At 45.6% G+C, this 22,559-nt stretch overlaps 1 protein-coding gene and 1 pseudogene across 1 annotated transcript; both read left to right on the top strand.

Annotated features, from left to right (window-relative positions):
* The first annotated feature begins 1,559 nt into the window (after window positions 1-1,559).
* LOC135901201 (U2 spliceosomal RNA) lies at window positions 1,560-1,739 on the top strand (annotated as a pseudogene).
* Window positions 1,740-10,889: 9,150 nt separating this feature from the next.
* On the top strand, window positions 10,890-22,007 carry LOC135901158 (chondroadherin-like protein). The gene is made up of 4 exons (XM_065430816.2): window positions 10,890-13,927; window positions 15,104-15,407; window positions 17,209-17,681; window positions 20,086-22,007. The coding sequence occupies exons 1-4, from the start codon at window positions 11,003-11,005 to the stop codon at window positions 20,317-20,319; spliced, it is 3,936 nt and encodes a 1,311-aa protein (XP_065286888.1). The 5' UTR covers window positions 10,890-11,002; the 3' UTR covers window positions 20,320-22,007.
* The last annotated feature ends 552 nt before the right edge of the window (window positions 22,008-22,559 follow it).

The following is a 22,559-nucleotide window of genomic DNA, read 5'->3' as shown; positions in this document are numbered from 1 at the left end:
CGTACGCTGTATCGCACTACTGAACAAAGTAAGCACTGATTAAGGAAACAAGGACCCGTAAGGTCTTAAGAACTTAAAGGATATGAACTTAAGAATAGACGGCCACATATCGTCATAGTAAGCTTATGATTCGTAGCAGGTTACAGATGTTCCCAAGGGGCACTGCATACAAATGAAAGAGGTCGCGCACGGTGTGGCTTCCGAGATGGTGAAGAAAGCGACCGCTATTAACTTGTGAGCAGAAGCCCTTACAACTACATGTACGGGAGAAAGGTGTTGTGTCATGTTTAACCCCATTTCTGGGAGTTCGCACACTCAGCCATAAAAGGCTTTCAACCTGCTGGCACGCAGATATCTTCATATGAAGTAATACGGAAGTTTATATTAGGAAATAAAAGCAACATTCACGAGCATCTTTGACATAAGCGCATGCCATAATGTCCTGTCTGAGGGGCTGCTGAGCACGAATAGTCAGGATATTCTTTTTATTTGTTTTTCGTTCGTTCCAAGCTCCGGGCTCCTTTCTTTTTTCCAGCAGGTGTAACACTGATGCTGGGTGCGGTACGCACCACCTACTTAACAGACTTGATTTTTAAATGTTCGTCAAGGTGCAAATAAAAGGAGATTAAAAGAAAGGGTGTGTCTGAATTGGTTTCTTGAGACAACCAGTAACTCCCGCAAATGACGCGACAATCGACTTCATTACCGAAACATTCGTAAACAATAAACGTTAACCAGAGAGGCACTTCCTAACGCAGCCTCTATAATCCGCGAACCCCACAGAACTGATCACCGAGTTCTCTAACCTTAAGCAATTCCAGTAACATAAAGTGACAGTTCCCCCCCCGCCACTACCATCTCAAAGTAAATCAATAAAATAAATTAAACGAAATAAAAATAAAAGAAGAAAAATTCAGTGCAATTTAAATCTGTGAAGGTGGATGACCAGCGAAGATGCGTATGTGGGTCCCTTAATGGCGAACTGCCCATCGCCGTGCGTCAAATACCGTATGTACACAAATGGAAGGTGAGGTACGATGAGTCGCTCCTCCACGATGTTGAGCCTCGAAAGATGACGAGGGAGATGATGAGGTCCCGCTGCCCAAATACATGTGCAGCGGGGCATGCCCATGTATTGTTGCAAAACGCAGCACGACACGTTTTGCTAACGAATCCCAGCACGTAGAACGGACACGTACCTCAACGCACTCCGCTGGCACACACTGCTTCACCGTAGCCAAGACAGTCATGCGTTAGACAATATCCCGCAGTGCAGTAATGGTTGTGAGGTCTCTAGAAAAGCACAAGCGGTCACACAAAACACAGGCCACACGAAAGGGGTTCCCCACAAGCTATCTCTTAAACCTGGCCGTTGCTCCCATGAAACGTTCCAAGTTCGCGGGATCGGGGTCACATGGACAGTTCACATTTCTTTCCGTCTCACGATTCTGGCGGGCCACGCGTTTACGGGACCGCCACCGCGGGAGAGCGGAAGGAAAGGAAAGGAGATACGCAAGCGCTTGGAACGCCGACAAAGAGAGGGCTGTGCGAACGCAGACATGGCCGACACGGGTTAATTAAAGTGTGGTATGTGTTCTTATCAGCTTAATTTCTGACACGAGTTGTATTTGGACCAAAGATATTAGACTTATTTTTGCAAGTTGGCGGATTACGTAAAGCCTCACTTTCACCGCAAGTTAGCCCGGTATTGCGCTATCTTCGGCATCGACCCACCTATGGGGAGTAGTTGATGATCTGTGCGGCTCGATAGACACACGCAATTTGTTCCATAACCTAGCCATATACAGCTTCGCTGTCAGACCATGTATATAAAAGAAAAATGGAAACAGCATCCGGTAAACAAGTTTGCATAAACCCGAGTGTCTACGCCAAGACAGTTCGGTGATATATAAATGACGCGGCATCTGCGCACTGCTCTGGGGAGGAGATATGAACAAGAATAAACGCTATAGGGAAGCATCACAAGACACCGACATGCATCTAATAGCGAAAAAGCCCATTCTGCAGAGACGATAGCTGCATCGCGTTAAAGCATCGCAAGCGCGGTTCTTGACGCTCATGTCTTGGAAGTGGCGGGTATGTTTTTAGCACGTACGCAGTTTATTTTTCTAGGCGAACATCGAAGAAGAAGAAGAAAAAAGCGAGCGGGTCGGGTGTTGCGTGGCTAATTATTTGATAAAAAAAAACAGAAACAAAAAAGGTTGACATGGTTTGAAGAGTGACGTAGAACACAGCGAACATCTTCAGCCTCTTTCTTAATTTCGCGCCCTGCTTTTCTGGGATTGTAGGCTTGCGCGAAATCGGTACCTCCAGTGTCAGTACTGAGGAAGTATAGCCGCATGCGTATGCTTATCCTAAGTTTTCTGCAGCTTCTAATGAAATCCACAAGGTAGCCTTTTCTATTTCTCGTTCAAGTCCTCTCAATCCAATCCTTAATAAACTCACCATTCAATGGCCGCGACCGACTATCGGGTCATATTCAGCTAGATCAGGTAGCTTTGTGAGCGTTGTAGTTGAATCCACAAAGGTGCAGTAACAGTCCTCCGGAAAAAGTGCGCAGAAATGTTGGAGGCGTACGTTGGTCTCGCTTGGCCGCTGGATTGCCCGGCGGTGGAGGGGAACACATTGGCTAGCTGGAAAAAAGCAAGGGAGAGGCTGGTCTGTGAAACTAGTCTTCGCTAAGGTCTTTGTCCTTGCTGCAGCATTTGATGGAGTAATAATGACATCGTTGCGTTGAAGTAAATAAAATGGGCAAAGACGTGCTTTAGAAAGAGAGAGTAGGGAAGAAACGTAGGGAACAAGAAACAAACGTAAGAAGGAAAAAAAACATGCAGGTGGTGGCAGAGGGGGTGCAAGGAAGTTTAGGAGCCTACGAAAAAAAAATTGCCCAGATCAACCTGGGTGTCGGGGTACGTTAGAAGAATCGGCTGTGATGGTGGGGGAGTGGGCTGGGCTACCATCTTTACTACTGCCCTCCTAGCTCGGAAGAAAAGACCTGGAGTCGATTTCATTTGAAGACAGCTTTACGTTTCCCTCCTGTCACGGTACCAGCCGCGTGGGAAAAGATATATCACGGCGCTTGCAGCTTTCCAAGCTGTGAGAGCAAGTGAAGAAGCTCGCAGGGGTGATGGGACACAATTTCACTCTTCTTTCGTTACGCTTCTATTTTTTTTTTGCATCTCTACTTCGTGGACGCAATCACGTAGGTCCTGCCGTATTTTTGTCCTCTGTCAACTGCAATACACGAGGGAAGTGTGCACCTTGCTGCTTTTGCTATCGAGATGGTGTACAGTTTCCATTCATCGGCCGCAGGAACCTAACAAAGGCGCGCATTGTCCTTGTTCTCTTTGTCACTTCCAGATGCTCCAGCAAGTCTCTCACTTCAACAAATCGCAGTGGGTACTTGAAATAGAATGGATAAAGGGGATCGGGCCGGTCTGATATCGACTCGCGCACGCAGCTGTCTTGCGCTAAGTGAGCACTGTCTCCCGAATAGATTGCTACACGTACCCTAAGAGGGCAAGAATGATCACAAGTGATTTTACTTTTGAAAGAGCACGATTGTTTGTCTGCAGTGGCGTTTATTACGGTAAGCTTACCGAGTAATTTGAGCCATCAGACGATCGGCCATGTAACGGGTATTCTGTAATATACGTTAAACATGCTACAATTCTAAAAATTTTCCCCAGACATCGTCCATAACAATTCCTTTATCCGGGCAACGATTCCTCCAAACATAAGCCTCCTTTAAAATTTATTGACGCGAACGACAATTTTGAGAGAAATAAACATGCACGAAGACAAGGAAACGCTGGCGTCTAACGAAAATGACCGCCTCTGCTCTATTCACTTTTTACACAACGAAGCGTTAACATGCTCGAAATTAGAAAAAAAAAATCCTTTTGGTGAGATTAAGAGTACACACACACACGTACAAAAAAAGAAAAGAAAGCTCGTTCGTCCGGTTGTTTGTACAGAGATGGGACAGTGAATAATATTCTAATAATTTTATTTCCTTTGAAGAACTTCATGACAGCAAACAGCGCCCGTTGCTAGACTCGGTGGTTTGAGAGCAAAGCAAGGTGTCATTTAGGTAGTATGACATTTAGGGAGTATCAGCAGTCCTTTATTCTGGTTGGTGGTGCTTCTTGACAAAATATTTGATACGAGAGCAACAGATTAGCAACATTTTTGTTCTCACAATTCCATTATCGAAAGAGATAGTTGCTGAAGCGGATATCTCAAAAGAAAACGTGCGAGTGCTAAGCACCTACCTGCATTTGTTGCAACAGTGCAGGGATTCGTCGACCAGTCGTGTCATGCTGTATAGTGAGGTTCACGTGAAGGAGGAGGGTTACTGGAATACTAATAAAGACGGCCTTCTTTGTGGCACAACGGACTAGCTGTTTTAGGCGTTATTTGATGACATGCACGGTCAACAGCTCACACATTTGGCAGAGCGAGACGACAGCAGAGACGTAGCTTAGGCCGCGCTCACTACTTCCAACTTATTGGCGTATGGTAAAAGACATGAGATATAACCCAGACCTTGTTATTGCGTGGACGCTGTGCGGCGTCATTAGGCGGCTTTCATCGCGAATGATATGCTTCTCTAATACGTTCTTTATGGTAATTCTAGTGGATGACTGCACTGTATACCCGTCTACTATATCTCCACCCGTTCCCCACATATTCAGTTTGCTTGGTTGTGCATGCGATGAATGCGCTTTAAATTGAATAATTTTCCGCGATTCTCTGCAGGGGACGAACCGGACTAAACCTTAGAGACATAGGAGGGAAGACGAAAACGATGAAAGAACAAGCAAACGCTTGTAGCATAAACAGGACGGAGCACGTGCTAGCTTCTTATTTAGCTTCAATGTCAGATGTAGCACGAGCTGCTCTTTCAACCTGTGATTTCATAAATGACCCTACAGTTATTTTCTTTCAGTTCTTTCGCTTTGGTTTCCTTTGCCTTGGTTTTTTCTTGGGCGAATTCTGAGAGGAGCACATTACCTTCATTCCTCTGAACGATTTGCAGGGAATTAGGCAGACGTCCTTCGGTAGCCCCAAAGGACGTCCCCCCACCTTGGGGCAGAGAAAGAGAGCAGCTCCCCATGACGAGCCGACAATAACCAGGCCCCAGGTTTTACCCTCGCGGAGTCTGGCCATCAGCGCAATGAAGGGCTGCAGTTGCATAATGCGCACAGAGGGCGGGTAGCCAATGTAGGGGGGTCGGCTTCCTATAGCACACGGACTACTTGGTAGATATAAAGCAGCACACCGGGCACGGACGCGAAGAAGAGGTCAGCCTAAGGTAGAGTGTAGGTTGACGGAGGAGAGTGTGAGAGTAAGAGGTGAGAGAAAGTGGGTGAGAGACCGCGTCCAACAAAGCGAAAGAAGGGCACACGCGCACGAGGTGTCCGCTCTTGGAAAGTCATGTTTGCACAGCTAAACGAGCTGAATACTGAGCGTCGTTGCCACACCTGGACCGTTTCCACGCACGGCTTACCGACCGGGCTAGCGAGGCGCTGTTCTGTTGTGTGCACAGAGAAAGTTTGCCGAGGAAGGGGGCACGCTGTGTGTTCCTCCCTCGAGTCCTCGCAAGCAAAGCAGCGCCCCCGGAGCTTGGGCCCTTCTATGGTTGCCACGCGGCTGTCCTCTCCTGCATTTGTCTTCCTTGTGTGCATAGATCTTGTGCAGTCACTTTATTGCCGTGAAGTTGACAGCCCACTCAGAGGTAGCAACGATTCGACGGCACGCACGCTCCTGACTTGCTTTGCGCATCGGCTGACTTTCTTTTCAGTTCAAATGACTATGAATGTCAGCAACACCGATAAACTGAAAGTTAGAAATTTAAGCGGCCTAATTAATGCACAAGGAGAAATGAAAATCAATCGCTGCGAAAGGAAGGGAACAAATAGACGGGAAGGTATTTAATAATACTTTCATTAACCTGCGAAAGAACAGCAGCGGATGTGAGCAGAGAGTCCAATGAGTTCTCATTCTACTTTGTATGTATTAAAAAATAAACAATAATAGTGTGCACAACCTAAATAATGCGGTACCGAGCTGCGTGATTGAAAAAAAAAGTGGAACGCACGTAAACCGCATCGACGATCTCTGAAGAGAAACGCAAGAAAGAAGGTACGGTGACAAAACCGTGAAGCAGTATAGGAATGAAGCTCTCTTCCATTGGTGACAGAACGAGCGAATTGAAAAACAGCAAGGGTATGAAAGAGACATGCGTGGGCAGAAAGGAATTAAAAATATGAAAAAGTTATATATTGAATCTTTCAGGAACATTGTTATACCGTGCTAGGCTCGCATATGACTACCGCCGATACGCCGGGACCACACTGCCTCAGGTGTCATAAGCAAGCATGCCTTCGTCTGTGCCTGAACGACCTACAATAACATTTACATGTTGCTCTGGTCGCTCAGCCATATCTGTATACATCTGTGGGTTCGTAAACACGATCTCCGGTGCGATCTACGTTATCCGTATGAGAAAAAAAAGAATCCAGGAGGAAGTAAACCGCGAGACGTCGTAGTTGTTCCAAGTGATCTTTCCTAGGAAATAAAACAGACAGCAGAAAAGCAGAAAACAAAATCGATAGAGGAATGGAAAGCAGCCCGTACCATGTGCTCAACTTTCTTGGGCTTCGGCAAATGCGTCTTGATTGAAACAGACATATAGGAAGACATGTAGGAATCAAATAGAACGGAGCATTGATATTGAGAATCTTCGCCTTCTAAGCTTTCTTTGCAATTTGCTTCAATTTTTGTTTGCTCTCTTTTGGTTCCTATTCGCTGTCATATCGAACACCATACTCTAGTGCTACTCGTCGCAGTGTGCTCCCCTTCTACTAATGTCAATCTTAAAAGGAGACAGTGAAAGACGAAAGCAACGAGGGCGGAGCAGCCCGAATAAAAACAAACATGTCGCTCTACGCGGTTCGACGCGATCCCTGCGCACGCACCGATCAATACATGGGGGAAACCGGGGTAAGGGGCTTCAGCTTCGCCCGAGTATTAGGCGCTGGTCAACACACCTCCCTCACCATGTTTGCGAGCTACTGAAAGACTAAGAGGAGAAGCCTTTTACCCGCATTCCCGCTGATGTATCCGCCATTGAGTGAGACCCTTGCCAGGGTTTTCTTCTTCAAATATTAACGCTCGTCCTCCTGCTGCGTGACGAACTCCTCCGCGGTGCTGTTCGACCGTGACTTGAGATAAATGCGAGGCATTTCCGACTCGAGTCTGGTTTGTATTTCTTCATGTGATGGGCATGGGAATAAAAATAACTAATACCAAAATTTTGATGCACTTCCATGCGTTGGGTCGCAGCATTCCTCACGCTCTAAGCAGATATATTGAGACGACAAGCCAGTTTTACTCGCTGCAAGCAATGTCGCTCATGTTTATAAAGGCATTTGAAAAGCAAGAATACGCTTTAAAAGGAAGCACACTCTTGTTTTTGAGATATATATTTATACAGAACTTTTTTTTTTCGGCGTAAACGATAGCGTGGTCGAGATGACAGCCCTGCCCTGCGGCCTCCCCTTATAAGCAGGAAATGTATTAGAATTTTGTCATGAAAACTGCAACGTAGAATTTATCATGCAGTCATACGCACACGCCTAACGCTTGACACAAATGTAACATCACCCTCATATTAGTCAGGATAAAGAAGACACATTTATCACGCAGTCATCATTTTTCAAAACCTAATGAGCGGGATCCTAGAGGCTTCAATCGGAACAAGAACTGCATTGAAACGAGAACCTTGCAAAAATTCAGTATACAAACAAAAAACTACTGCAATGGTGAATCAATTTCATGCAGCAGGAACACGGGGAACAACATTTTTTAACCTTATTTCTGAAATTGAGCAATTCCTATATAAGTAAAGGAGGAGTAACAGCGGGAAGCAGTGACGATTACGCCGAGATAAGCCAGGTTATCTCATGGTGTGTAATAGATGGCACAGCGAGGAAGCAGAAAGTGTGAAATAGAATAGAGCATGGGCGCAAGAGAAGTTGTTATTTATATTTGATCAAAATGTGCTAGGAGTGGCCAAAATAAAAAAAAAACAATAAAAGACAGGAAGAGAACAGAAACGAAAGGCTGGAAGATTAACCAGCTTACACTAAATAGAAAGGCTATTTGCAGTAGACAAGAGTGTAAACAGGTAAAGGTTCAACAGCTGCAATTTAGCCAGCTTCACTCGTAGATTATTTTACTTTTTTTCTTAATCCTGAATATACTGGGAGTCCTGTTGCTTTGTCACTGGAATATATGTCTTCATGTTAAAGTTGATATATCTTTGCTCTAAAACAAATTTCTTTCGTTAAGTACCGGTTCACAACAAATTCAACATTTTTTCCCGGCAACAAATAGCTCGGACGTCATGTCGGCAACAGCATCGTGCGTGTCATCTTTGTCTAGTCGCGCGCTGTGCTGTGCTTTAGCGAAGCGATTCCAGAAGGCATTGCGATAAAAATCTGCACACATATTTTCAACAGATTTCTGCTTCTGTAGTTTCTCAGCAATAATGTGACTCGTCTACGCCTTCCGTTGTGCATCTGTTATGTCTTCTGATCCATATATATATATATATATATATATATATATATATATATATATATATATATATATATATATATATATATATATATATATATATATATATATATATATATATATATGTAAGGATTTCTTGCATCGATGCAAATGTACTGATGTTCGACAAGTTTACTTTTTCTTGTGGGCTCGGATAACAAGAAAATCAAACGACGGGATTTATTAAAGAACACGTAAGAACACCCGCAAACGACATGTGTGTCAGCTTGAGCATGGCGCTTATTTTTCCGCCGCCAATACCTCGCGAACGCATGTGAGGTCCAACGTTTCTTGGTTCGACGTCAGCCAACCGCTGAACAACTATTTTTTGCTTCCTTTATCCTCTCGTGAGGAACGAAGAGCGTTCTATTTGCCCGTTTCTAGATTCCAGGCACCAGCGCCCAGCCATGGAGTCCGGTCAATACGAGGCTTACCGGATTCGATGGACCCTTTCCCCCCCCCCCCCCATGCACCCTCGTCACTGGTGCCCTTCTTTTTAAGTTGACAGCGAGAGTGAACGATGAAGGAGAGAAGCAGATCTGCGTCTTGCGACACCTATTGTGCAATGCGTTCTCCTGATATTGCGCGCGGACGAACGCACATTCGCAGGAGATCTCTGTTCTCTTCGGTGATAGCAAGACGATTTCTAACTTAATTTCATTTCTTATTTATTTTCTTCTGTTTGGTAAGTTCTTCATTTCTTTTTTTTTACTTCTGCCCAAATGCCTCGTTCTATTTGCAGTGACGCCATGTTCGTTTCTTTTTTAATTTTCTTTCTTCGTTTTTTGATGACAGCACTATTTCCCATGCGCGCTGAACATAAAAGTTCACCTTAAGCTTCACAACATGGCAACACTGCTCACTCTCCTCGTTCCGGCAACGTTTTCTTTTTTTTGTTTCTTGGTGTTTATCCTTAAGTAAAGAATAGTGAAAAATTTGTCCTTCGATACTGGGTCACCTGGGCTAAGCACTTTAGAGGTTGCAGTTGCTGAATTATAGATATTATTCATTTCATATTACAGCGTTTTATTTATGCCATATTTATCCCGAAATGTAGTACTAGGACACAGCCACGCATATTGAGACAGGTAGACACACATCCAAGGTATTATTAGGAAGGGTAATAAACGAGGAAGGTGAACTCAGCCATCGGATTTCATCATTTATAATGGTGAACAAGTACACTTTCGTAACCATTTATGGTTTAGGAAAATAACAGTCCATCGCGGGGCGTTGTATAAACTACACTTTTATTGCGATGGCAAATATATGGACACTCCACGCGCGTTTCTGCCATCGGCGTAAGCGTAGACTTCGCCGTAAGGTACTGTATAAGGCCCAAGGGAGATAAAATGGTCGCCGCGTGCTGTATGCTGTATGTACGTGTGAAAGCGTGTAAGGGTTAACCAGCGATCACTGCTCAAACTGGCGTGCGCAAAGGCCGAAAGCGGATAGCAAGCGCGCCATGTTCTGTCGCGTGAAAGGCCGTGGGATGATGGGAGGGAGGGAGGAGGAAGCGATCTGCGCTGCGGACAAAGTTCATACACCGAGTGCCGGTAGCTTCGTATGCGCTGTGCTTTCGACGTTTAGTGAGAGACAACACAAAGGTCACTTCGCTCGCTGCTGCTGCCGCACTTGCTCACATCACCGCTTTGAGTGCGAGTGTCCGCGCTTATCGCGTCTGATCTGTTCCTGTTTGCTTGGGCGCGCTGACACCATACTTGCAAATTTGGTTCGTAAGCGAATATTGCTAAGTTTATACGGCCAATAAAACTAACCTTACTTCGCATAGCTGCCTACTAATTTCTATCGCAATCGATGCTTCACCTTTCGGGAGAAACTGCGACTTTCTTTTTTATTCATATTGGTAGACCTTATGTTGAATATTGAAGAAGCTGTCAATATGTAAATTTTGATCTACTATTCTCAAACAGGAAAACTGAACTGAATTACAAGACAAAGCAAACCTACGTTACTCTTGAATATCAAAAGTTGATGGTCACAAAGCAACAAATGGCTGTAAATTGCTCATGAATGCTTTTTCCTGCGTACTTACATCCATCAATTTATCATTCTGCTTTACAGGAGACTATTAATTGGTGTGGGTGTGCCAGCAATTGTTAAGTAACTATGTCTTCGTAGGGAGAACTTTGTGGAGTGCGGTAATGGCCACTGGAGGAATGTGACCTGATGCTTGATTTTTTTTTCTTTTCATTTCGGTTGCAGATGCCGACAACGTGACATGGTCCCTTTACGGCTGCGCGGGACGCTAGTCCTGCCGAGAGCCACGTCATGTTGCTGTCTCACGTCAGGATGGCATTGGCTATTAACGTGGATTTTGCCTCTGCTGAACACGATGCTGCTGTTGACGCTACCAATCAGTGCCGAAGAGCCCAAGGAGGAGATGTGCCCCTCTTGGAACAGAAAGCCTTGGTGCCCATGCTACGAGTTTGACAGCGACGTGTTTCTGGAGTGCAACTCTGTCACGCCTGACCAGATACGGAGTACACTACTTGAAATTCACAGCCCCGTTAAGATGCTCAGCATATACAACTTGCGGTCCAACATGACCACGTTGCCGGCGGGATTCTTCGTAAATAGGACCATCGCGCGATTATTCGTGTCAAACACCCCGCTGGAGAACGTGGAAGACGGTGTTTTTGAAGGCCTGGATGATTATCTCGAGACTTTATCATTAACGCAAAGCAAACTGAAGCGTGTTCCCAAAGGAGCGCTGAAAGACCTCAGGTCACTTCGGTCTCTCGAACTCAGCTCAAACAACATCGGCGCACTTGAAGGCTACGTTTTTTACGGACTTCAGCTAACAAACCTGCAACTTTCAAAAAACAATATTACGGATATAACTGAATATGCGTTCGGAGGGCTCGAGAACAGCCTTGAAGAACTCAATCTGATAGACAGTGGCCAAAAAGAGTTCCCCTTAACCGCCCTCAGAAGGCTTCGGAGCCTGAAAGCATTGAGACTTGCTGAAAACGAAATCAAAGATATACCGGACGATGGATTCACAAGATTCACTGCCCTGCAGCGGCTAGACCTAAGTTCAAATCGCATCCGTGAACTCAATGAGAGAAGCTTTGTGACCATGCCGCGACTGAACTCTCTCTCGCTTCACATGAACCAACTGAGTGATCTAGATGATTCGTGCTTCATCCATCTTCTAGAGCTGGAAGCACTGGACCTCAGTCAGAACATCATCCACACGCTGGGTCGCAAAGTACTGGCGCCCCTTAGAAGGCTACGCACCATCGAGCTGAGTTCCAACCACCTGCACAGCATAGAAAGTGGCACCTTCCGAAACATGACTCATCTTCGAGAAGTCCTTCTGACCAACAATAACATCCTGAGGATAACAAATGACACCTTCTTAAACTCTTCGCAAATCTCGGCACTTTTCCTCGCGAATAACGCTATCACGCAGATTGAGATTGCCGCCTTTTATCCGCTACCGCACTTGTTCCAGCTTCACCTTTCTCACAACCAGCTTCGTTCAATACACCCAACAATGTTCAAGAACAACCGGGAACTGCGCTCCCTTTCTCTAGACAGCAATCTGATTGCTGACCTGCTTCCCGGGCCATTTCAAGAACTCGTGGAGCTGCGGGACTTGAGACTGGAAAACAACCTTCTCAAGAAAATACGAAAGGGAGTTTTTTATTCGTTGCCCAATTTGCAAGAGCTGCACCTACAGTTCAACCGAATTGAGACAATCGAAAATGAAGCGTTCCAAAGCCTGGCGAATTTGCAGCACCTCAATCTACACGGCAATAGGCTGACAGACGTGGGCGACATTCTGAGTCGGTATCCATCCAGCCTTCGTTCTCTGATCCTGACGCAAAACGAAATTAGCAACATGCACACGGACAGTATGAGTGGTCTAAATAAAGTGGATATTCTTTGGCTAGACTGGAACCGACTCAAGAGGATTAAGAAGCAAATATTTCGTGACCTCATCGAAGTGGACCGGCTCCACTTGAATCACAATGAAATCATAGCCATTGAGGACGGCGCATTTGAAAGAATGGTCAAGCTGAGAGCTCTTTACCTCGAGTACAACACACTCAGCCACGTGAACACAGACATGTTTCGAGGCGCTGAAAGCCTGGAAGAGCTCTATCTATCGCATAATAACATCATGGATATTGAACCGCAAACGTTTCAGTCTCTCAAGAAACTTCGAATCCTGCACATGTCGCACAACCAAATTTACGTTATAAGAAAGTACATGTTCGAAGGTCAGATACCGCTACAGGAATTGTTCCTCTCGAGCGTGATGGCCGAAGACGTTGAAGCTGGATCGTTCCTTGACCTATCAGCTCTTACTCATCTCGACCTCAGCAATAACAAACTAATTAGTGCTAGGGTTGATTTTCTATACCTGCCTAGCGTCAAGCACCTGGACCTCTCGGGTAATAACCTTACCGGCGTTCACGATAACATCTTCTACGGCCTCTCTTCCTTGGAGACTCTAAAAGTTGAGAACACGGAAATAAGCCCACTCACAAGCAAACTTTTTGAGCCACTTTCGCAACTTAGGATCTTGAACGTTAAAGGTAATGCTTTGGATTCTCTGGATGGCACCGAGCTGCGAGGTCTCGTGAATGTTACGGAACTACATCTCGACGGCAACAACCTTAAATCTTTGCCAACGGTTTCTGAGTCACTCCCAAACTTGCAGTTATTGTCACTTTCGCAAAACAAGATAACTTCAATACCGAGCAACGCTTTCAAGGGAAACATCGAACTCGTCAAAATAAACCTTACTGATAACATGATTTCTGATATAAGCAAGGGTGGATTCCGTGGTTTGCCAAACCTCAAGGTGCTGGATCTCACCGAAAACGCTCTCTTTTCATTCAATTCAACAATTACCGATGATCTTGGAACACTTCAGGTGTTGTCTCTCGACAGAAACAATTTTTCATTCATTCCGAATGCGCTCCTAACGTCAAACTTGGACGAACTCACGACGCTAAGCCTAAACCGAAATCCTCTAATTAGATTTCGTGAAGACTTTACCACCGAAGGAAGCCTACCCGCGCTGCACACTTTGAGCATAGATCATGGCAATATCTCCATCATAGCCTCCAATGATTTCTTGGGCTTCCCTTCCCTCTCCACGCTCTCGCTTCGGTACAATAGTATCATAAAAGTGTCGCCCGGTGCCTTCAAGCCTCTGAAAAAGCTCCAGGTGCTCGATTTGGGACACAACGCCATTGAAATATTGCCTTCGGAACGCTTCCAGGGCATCGATCACCTCCAGGTAAGTGCCATAACTTGTTTAAGGCCAGGACATGCCAAATGCTTAAGTATCTGACAGACGGCTTTCGACATAGTAACGCATTGAATGTGATCTACATGACTGTAACACTATGTTAACGATTAAACACAGTATTATTAAACACTAAATAGGCCACAGGGTACTATGCCGTTTAATTATATAGCAGTCTTCGAGAACGACAGTGCGAAAACTGGTTTATTGTCGACAAACATGTGCCCAGAAACTGAGGGTTAAGCACTATTGCATAATCGTTTGGTGGGGTCAGTTGGACGATTTCAGCGACAAGAGCCTTTCTTCGCTGAACAAGCTTCTCTCTGGGCCCCGATGATCAGTACGCACGCCGTGACTTCTGATCGATCGAAGTGCCCGAGCGTTGTCTCGTCTGCGCGCACGAGAGAGACGGGCTGTGTTGTCACCCTCTGCGGGAGACTTCGCGGACGCGCTTGTAACAGCGCGTAGAAGGAGTTCCAAAGGTAGCGCGCTAAAGTATTCGGGAAGCTGAACGTAGAGAGTTCACTGCGGCAAAATGAACTGCCACGCGCGTTGCATAGCCACACCGATGCTCCTGAGAAAAAAAGTAAGAAAGATTTCCCGATTCTACCGTGAGCATATGCCCGTGCTTTCAGCCGTCTGCTTTCTTCCCGGAGCGATAATGCACTGATCTGCTTCGCAGTGCGAACTTCCTTAGCACTTACTACAGCGTGCTCCGTCATGCGCACCTTTACCCTTGCTTCGTAACTGTTCTACGAGCTTTCTTTCGTGTTCCTTTTTCCATGGTGAAGCCATAGCTGCTCGGCAAGCCAGCGTATTATCACTTTGCAAACAAATGAGACGCCGGAAGGCAAGGGGCGTGAGCATTGCTAGAATGACGAAGCATCAGACAACCCCTACGTAGTAACATGTACGTAATGCAAAGCATTACGTACTTGTCAATTGCAGATGACTAAGGTTACATTTTTTTTTACAAACAAAGGCTGGCTTTGGTCTTCAATCCGACACATTTTCCCCTATGAGTCACTTGCGCGCAAGGTGATTCTAAACATTCGTCTCTGTTTTGTGTGCTTCAAGTACTTCAATTTTTCTTGCTATGCAATGGAAGCTGTACACGCAATGGAATGTGAAAAACGCCAATTGAATGCCCTGATGCACGGCATGCAGGTGATCAACCTCACGCGGAACAACATCGGCGACGTGACCCGTTTCGGCGCCGACCTACAACATTTGGAGCATCTTGACCTGTCATTCAACAAAGTGGCCCGTCTTCACGAAGGGGTGTTCAGCAGCCTGTACGGCCTGAAAGGGTTATGGCTGGGCGACAACCAGATTGGCTGGATTGCCATCAATGCCTTCGCAAACTTGACAGCGCTCGTGAGCCTAGACCTGCGCAACAATCGGCTCGCCTACCTCTCTAGCTCCGTGCTGCAGCCCATTGAGGTGCGACTTGGAGAGCTGCTTCTCCACGGTGAGTGGGACGACAGCACCAAGGGAGCAATTAGGGAGACTTCGCAACTTCCTTGGAACGGGTGAATGCCTTGTAGTTCATCAGTTTTTACACCACGCCATCAACAGCCCTACGCTGTTCGTAGCGCAGTTCCAAGGTAACATATTTAGTCAAGAAGCGGAGGGGGGGAGGTGGGGGGGGGGCTTATTTTAGGAGAGAATTGGCTTGTTGGAAAGTGCATTGGCAATTTGATCTGTTTCCGAACAGTCGCTGATGAAAACGAAAACAAACATTCATGACGTGTGGGGCAGCTTTCGCGCAAAAGCGGCAAAATCAAATGGTAAAATCAGGCATACTTTATTCCCACACCTTTACCGAATATATTGTGGTACGCCACTTTATAATCACAGCGGCTAAGCGGTCTGAACAGCCTTTAGAGTTGTGTTAACAAAAACCAAGTGCACGCAATTCGAGCTGAATGATACAAATATTTTCTGTAGGCCATACAAATGCGAACGTTTTCGTTCTGCAATCTTTGTTCTTCGTTGCGCATACATAAACTACCAGTATCCTTTCTTATAGCGACAAAAACAGTTTAAAAGTAAATAGTATAGGCTACGCTGTGACGTGCCGAAATAGTGCAAATAAAAACGTGTATAAACATAGAGGTCTGTTAAACAGACACAGATTCTGCGCGAGCCATCTCAAGTCTGCTCACAATATTCGCTATTGCTCTGGCTGGGATCGCTGTATATGTATACTTCATTCATGTATGGTGGCGTCACATAAACCGAAAACCCTGTAATGCGTAAAATAAACCTTTCTGCCACCCTGTCTTCATCGGAAAAAAACAATCTTGATGGCCAAGCGCAGGCATCGCGATGTGGGGAATTAATAAAAGAAATTCTAAAGGACTAGGCTTTCCCTATGCTTAAAATTTAGTTCCAAAATTGTGTATGTAAAGCTTTTAATGCTGCTGCGCCTTTATATTGTGGTACGTCAAAAGTACTTTCATGTCTTGGCGCCCAAAAAGGAGTATGTAATAATTAAACGAAGAGTTGATTTTGTTTCTGCATTTGCCAACGTTGCCAGTCCTTTATCTTCTGTTTCGTTCAGGATTGCCACACTGTATGCAAGTTTCCAACACCGCGAAATTTTTAGTCATTTCACATAGCAGATATGTACCAGCTCCTACGAGAGAAACCTTCAACAAACATGAGGCCAAGTCACTTGTTGGCCGAGTTGGTGCATGTTTATAAATACGAAAAGATGAGCATGAAGTAGGACGGAATACAAGGGAGAAGGCAGGACGATTCTTCTATAACTCGCACTGTAATGGCTCTAAGTCAACGAGGAGATGGAGGAAACGTGAGCAACTTTGTAAAGGGCTTTTCAGTGATCCAAAATGAGTGCGTCCACGAGTACTGTACGTCTATATGAAGCCTGGAGCAGACATTTCTACCGAATTAGGCTAGTTGGGTAGAGCATGATAGATATTTAAGGAACTGGCGTCGGCTGGCGTGTTGGGGTGCTGAGCGCGAGGTGGCGGGATTGAATGGTGGCCATGGAGCCCACATTTCGATGGGGGTGTAGGATGAAATACATGGGAGACAGCAGGGCGATTCTTCTAGCACTCGCACTGTAACGGCTCTAAGTCAGCGAGGAGATGGAGGAAATCTATTTTTGTTTGTTCGGCCTCGTACGTTTCGTCGCGTGAGAGATGACTATAGCATAGTTGAACGACTCCATGCCAAATACGTGAAGTCACGCGTTCAGCAAACGCCGCAGGTGTTGCAATTAACAGTTGCGAAACCTTCCGCAGGCAACCCGTTCCACTGCGACTGTCGTCTGCTGGGCCTCTGGGAATGGCTGCAGGACCATCCGCGCCTGAACACGCGTCGACCGAGCTGCGCGCAGCCGGACAAGCTGGCAAACCAGTCTGTCGCCTCGCTGCACCCGGTGGACTTCTGCCCGGCGCCCCTGATGACTTCTGCCGAGGTGCGCCGCCTGGAGCACGACCGCCTTCAGCTCGAGTGGGACGTGCAGAACGGCACGCTTATCGGCGGCTTCCTGGTAACCTACCACGCCACCTCGGAGCCCGCGCCGGCTGCTGGCGCCTCCCTCGAGCCCGGCGTGCGCCGCTATGAGGTGGACGGGCTGCGCTCCGAGACCTGGTACACGGTGTGCGTCACCGCCACCGGAAAGTACCTGCGCAGCCTCGGTCGTCCCACGCCCTACACGGCCGACGTGGAGCGGCCCTACGACATGTCCACTAACAACCGCAAGTGTTTACAGGTCAGTGTTGTGCGAGTGAAAGCGGGGATTGTAGCGCGTCAGCTTTCTAAATTATTATATTAGCGTCTGCCTGGGAAAACGGTGCGCTTTACGTGACAACCTTTACTAGAGCGATCGGGGCCAAATCGAGGATAAAATTTTCAGTTATAACGCTCTGTAGCGGTTGGTCCTTTTTCCCATTCGTCACATACCTACTTGTGTTAATAGTAGAATTCAATATTGTTTATGCAAGGGGAACGAAAAAGTAATTAGACATAATTATTTTTCTTTGGCGAAATATCGCCACCTGTTAATAAGATATACCTGCTTCTAGGTTCTGTTTCTAGCTTCTTGCATGTGCCGCTCGCGGAGACACGGCGGTCTAAAGAGGTGACAATACTTTGATAGTCCTATAATGATTATCAATATGAATTATATAATTTATTCCGAGAGCCACGCCTACGGTGGCTATGGTCAATGTGATGATGAGGATGTCGACAATGAGTGCGAAAATGATACTAATGATTACGATGATGATGGCGATCATGATTCCGTTTATGAGGATAGCTAATGACAATAATTTAGAAAGGAATTCAAACTCCAGCTGGCGTCGATCAAACGTTGTCGCTACAGCAGGCCTCGCACAATGAATTGTACGGTTCACACAGCCCATTCCCACCCTGAACTCGCCGAAAGACATCGTTATTCGTCGACTTTATCTATAGATTGAACCGCCTTCAACTACTTGTTTCATTAACGTTACTGCAAAATATATGGCCTGCTGCCCAAACTAAAGCCCACTAAACATGAACGAAACGAAAGAAGGCTCTCGTACTGCTCACTAGTTAGGTCTCAGTAGGCTCTCTGGGAGCAAGTCTTCAAGCCGCTAATCACGTGTCCTAATGATACGACACAAATTTCGCGTGTAGTGCATGAGTGAGCGTGTGCCGCATAAACTCTACTTTGATTGAACATTCGTGCGTTTGTCATGCGCCACGCGCAAGTCATTATTATTTCAGCACCCAACGTTAGCGACACTACAAAGGCAATGGCGTCTCGAACGGCCAATGGTTTGCAAAAGCTGATTATCTGGCGTCATCGTTGTCAAGAGAGAAATTATTTTTATAATTGGCAAGAAAGGACGCCGTAAGACAAAGTGCCGCCCTATTTTGAGGCTACACGTGCGCCCCTGCGTCTCCTAATTATAAAAAGGACCAGCAATGTTATGACAGCATGTGGCTCATCTAGTTTACTATCGATAGCTTCATGCTGAAAGTATCAGTGCCCACAGTGACACCGTAAGTACGTCACTAACTCTGAATGAAAGGTTAGCAGAAAGGTATTGATCGTTCTCTGAGTGAGCCGATGCAGGAACATGGCTACGTAGCAAAGCTACGTATCAGCTTGAGTGGAATCGAAGCGAAGGTTATGATGAAATAGAGCAGTCGCACTGACATTTCGTATGTCATGGTGTGAAATGTACACTGGGCGACAAGGTTTTACCTAACACGAAATTTGTGAGAAAGCTTCATATCTGCGGAGCCTCAACACGCAGCCTAGTATTCGCATTTACAGCCTCTACCAGTATATGCGAACAACATTGTGTTGTTCGCATATACTGACTACTGTTACAGGCTGCTCGGAAATTGAATATGTTCTGAGATTTCGTGAGATCACGAAAGGGCGGAGGCTCACGGGCTTCCCGTCCCAACGTGGGTGCGGCCCGCGACCCCTGCCGCCCACTAAACCAAGAGTGGGTGGGGAGGGGTTCCTCAGGACACATTAAAGTTATTTCCTCCTCCTCCTCTGAGATCCCGTGGTCCGTAAAATCTTGTGGTTGACTGTACACGTTTGTTGAGGTAAAACATTTGTTTTGGTAAAAGTGGAAACATAACTGCGTTGAAGCGGAGCCCTCATCAGGCGCAGGCAAATATATACCGTTTTGACTATGGTACTAGTTGGTGAATGCGGCGAGAAGCCTTACTGTAAAACACCGTCACTAGTGTTGCTTGGCTGGTTAGGTGAGATCGTAACGTATATTTTCGCTAAACGTAATAACATTTTGGCGGTGATTTACGGAGCATTATTCGTGCATGAGCAAATGCAGCTGTCTTCTTTATTAATGTCCTTCCTCATGTTAAAGGCCATGGCTATGTTGAACTACACAAAATTGCTTATAGAATGATTATATACGTAAAATTCAACACGGCAGCTAACTTGCTTGTTTTGCGTCCGGTACCTGTAATTGATCTCAAGACAAACGAAGAACGAAATGGATCGAAGTATTTTATCGGCGCGAGGTTTCACAGAAAAATCATGTTTTACCTCTTAAGGAGTAGTCACGTTCTAACGCTTAAAGAGAAACGATATTTTACCTGTTAAAGAAAAAAAAACGTATTTCAACTCTTGTGCATGTTTTGCACAGGTGCGCACGCTGGCACGCACGGACAGGACGCGCGTGACTCTGTCGACGCTGGGCATGATCCTGGGCGGCAGCGTAAGCGCCGTGCTCATCCTCGTGCTGGCGGTGCTGCTCACGGCGCTCAAGTTCCGTCGGCGACGCAGGCGTCGGCGGCCGGCCAAGGCGCAGGAGGTCCCCCAGGAGTACATCTCGTACCGACACTTCTCCATACAAAGCAACGACGGCGTCTACTCCTGACAGCGCGAGCAGCGCCTGGCGCAAGGCGACATCGTCATCGAGTGAATGTGATCACCGTACTCTCCTCCGCACCGTGCTGTGTCGAAGACAGGAGTGACAGCACCTCCGCGCCGACGAGTGTTGTCCGTTCGCACTGGCGTTTGCGAGGACACAAAGAAGCTGTTCCCAGCCGGTGCAAAATTGGAGTTCCAAGTGGCCGTTCTGTTTTTCCGTATTTGGTTATTTTACGAGACACTTATGCAAAATTGGTCTTTTTTATTGTGGGCCACAGGGCACGGTCATTTGAAGCTGAGAAACTCTGAGGGGAAATGTGCCAATAAGTTGCAAGATTCCCCGATAACGATACGAATATGAACCCACGAACCTCGCTTCGGATAGGTGTCGTGCTTATCAGATTCCCTCGAGCATACCACTCGTGAACTTGGCCTAGCAGGAAGAATATCTGGGTCGCAGCCCCAGTTTTGACTCAGTTATGAGTCGAAGCAGAAGTTGCTGTGGTTACGTGATTTTTCCCTGTTGAAAAGCTCACGTGCGCCATAACTCCCATTTTCAATATTCCCATATGAAATGAAACGTGATTCTATTTAGAATCCCTTATTTTTCCATATATCATGTGGGATTCTCCGATATGGAAGTTATAGGGGAACTATAATTTTTCGATAGGGTTAGCTTGCACCTTAAGTAATTAACAATTCGAGTCAAATTTCGCGCCAACAGTATGGAAGCGCGCTTTCTCAGTGAACTATATTGAAGATTTCCCAACTGGCACCATTTGAACACAATGTGAATTTCATGTTTTTGGTTAACAATCTGAAAGCTAATCGGGACCACACGAAGAAGGTAGTGTGCTTAAATTTATAGATAGCTCTATGGAGCTGGGAGTGTGTTTATGGTTTCTTTGAGGAATGTAAAAATGACATTGCAAACATCAGTGCGGACGAGACAAGGCTACGTGCTCCCCTTACAGAAATATGGTGGCAAGGCACTGAAACAGCAACGGCAATGAAGTTCAGACTTATTGAAACTGTGCCTACGTGATCTGTGCACTGAATCGTACGTGATGAAACGAAAAAAAAAAAGGACACCTGTGTCGAGAGAAGGACCAGAATGACCCGTTCTACTGTGACGCCTTCCAAACGTGACAACCACGTGACGACTTCCGCATGTACTCTGTGTTCGTGCTTGACTCCAGCGAAGAACGATACGAGTTTGTCGAAGACTTTCCCACGCAGCGTTTACAGAAATATTGCGCAGTGGACTCAACGCGTGATGGTTGTTATTGATGTTGAATGCACTAATCGTTTCGATTTCACTTGCAGCAAGAGCGCAGAGTGCGCATATTTCATATCTAGAAACAGTTGTATACCCGTGCACTGTCTGAAACATACTTATCTTGGGAATGGTTATGGAAAGTTTGTGCTCATTGGTTTATACCGGCTATCCACGCTTTGCCGAGACTTCTGTCGTGTGCATGATTAAAAAAGTATGCTGTTTCGATGAATGGAAGTGAGAAAAGTCAGTGGTGTCTGGTATAGCACTTCATTGCTTATAGACGTCCAACAACTGGGAGATAGAGGTGGTAGAGATTCTCGTGAATGGTGGTTTTATATATATAAAAAACGGTAAGTGTCTGCAACAAATAAGTGTGAATATAGTTAAATTTTAAGGCAGGGAGTGATTCATATAATTTTCTCCTATTGAACAAAAAGAAAAAAGAAACGGTCAGCACCTGACCTGGAATCCCGCAAGTCATTTTGGAAGAGGGACAAGTGGCAATGAACACAATGAACAGAAAAAAAAAATGGGATATTGGGGGAGACAGATTCAGTTATTTGGATATCCATAATTTTTTCTAATTATCTGCAGCACACGCCGCTGTCATTCCATAAACATTCGCACGTGCAAATTTGAACTTACATTTGTTAATTTGCACAAAGACTGCTACCTATGGCTTGACTACGGCTTCATGAATTATACATGTTTTAACACAACTACAGCGCATGAAACCCATTCATTTCTCCTAAAAATGCATAGCGACGAGACGTAAATTATACACACACACATATATATATATACATATATATATATATATATATATATATATATATATATATATATATATATATATATATATATATATATATATATATATATATATATATATCGGAGGCTCTGTTAATAAAAAGATGGCTTGTCATAAAAGCCTCACGGAAATAAGAGAGGTTACACATTAATTGAGG

This window comes from Dermacentor albipictus, chromosome 4 (assembly GCF_038994185.2).
Source record: "Dermacentor albipictus isolate Rhodes 1998 colony chromosome 4, USDA_Dalb.pri_finalv2, whole genome shotgun sequence".
NCBI classification, from domain to species: Eukaryota; Metazoa; Arthropoda; class Arachnida; order Ixodida; family Ixodidae; genus Dermacentor; species Dermacentor albipictus.
The sequence above is the reverse complement of the archived record's forward strand: the minus strand, read 5'-3'. Positions and strand labels throughout refer to the sequence as shown.

Coding starts and splice junctions, on each gene's coding strand:
- LOC135901158 (XM_065430816.2), top strand. CDS start 11,003: ATGCTGCTGTTGACGCTACCAATCAGTGCCGAAGAGCCCAAGGAGGAG. Junction 13,928..15,103: donor AGGGCATCGATCACCTCCAG/GTAAGTGCCATA, acceptor CACGGCATGCAG/GTGATCAACCTCACGCGGAA. Junction 17,682..20,085: donor ACAACCGCAAGTGTTTACAG/GTCAGTGTTGTG, acceptor TGTTTTGCACAG/GTGCGCACGCTGGCACGCAC.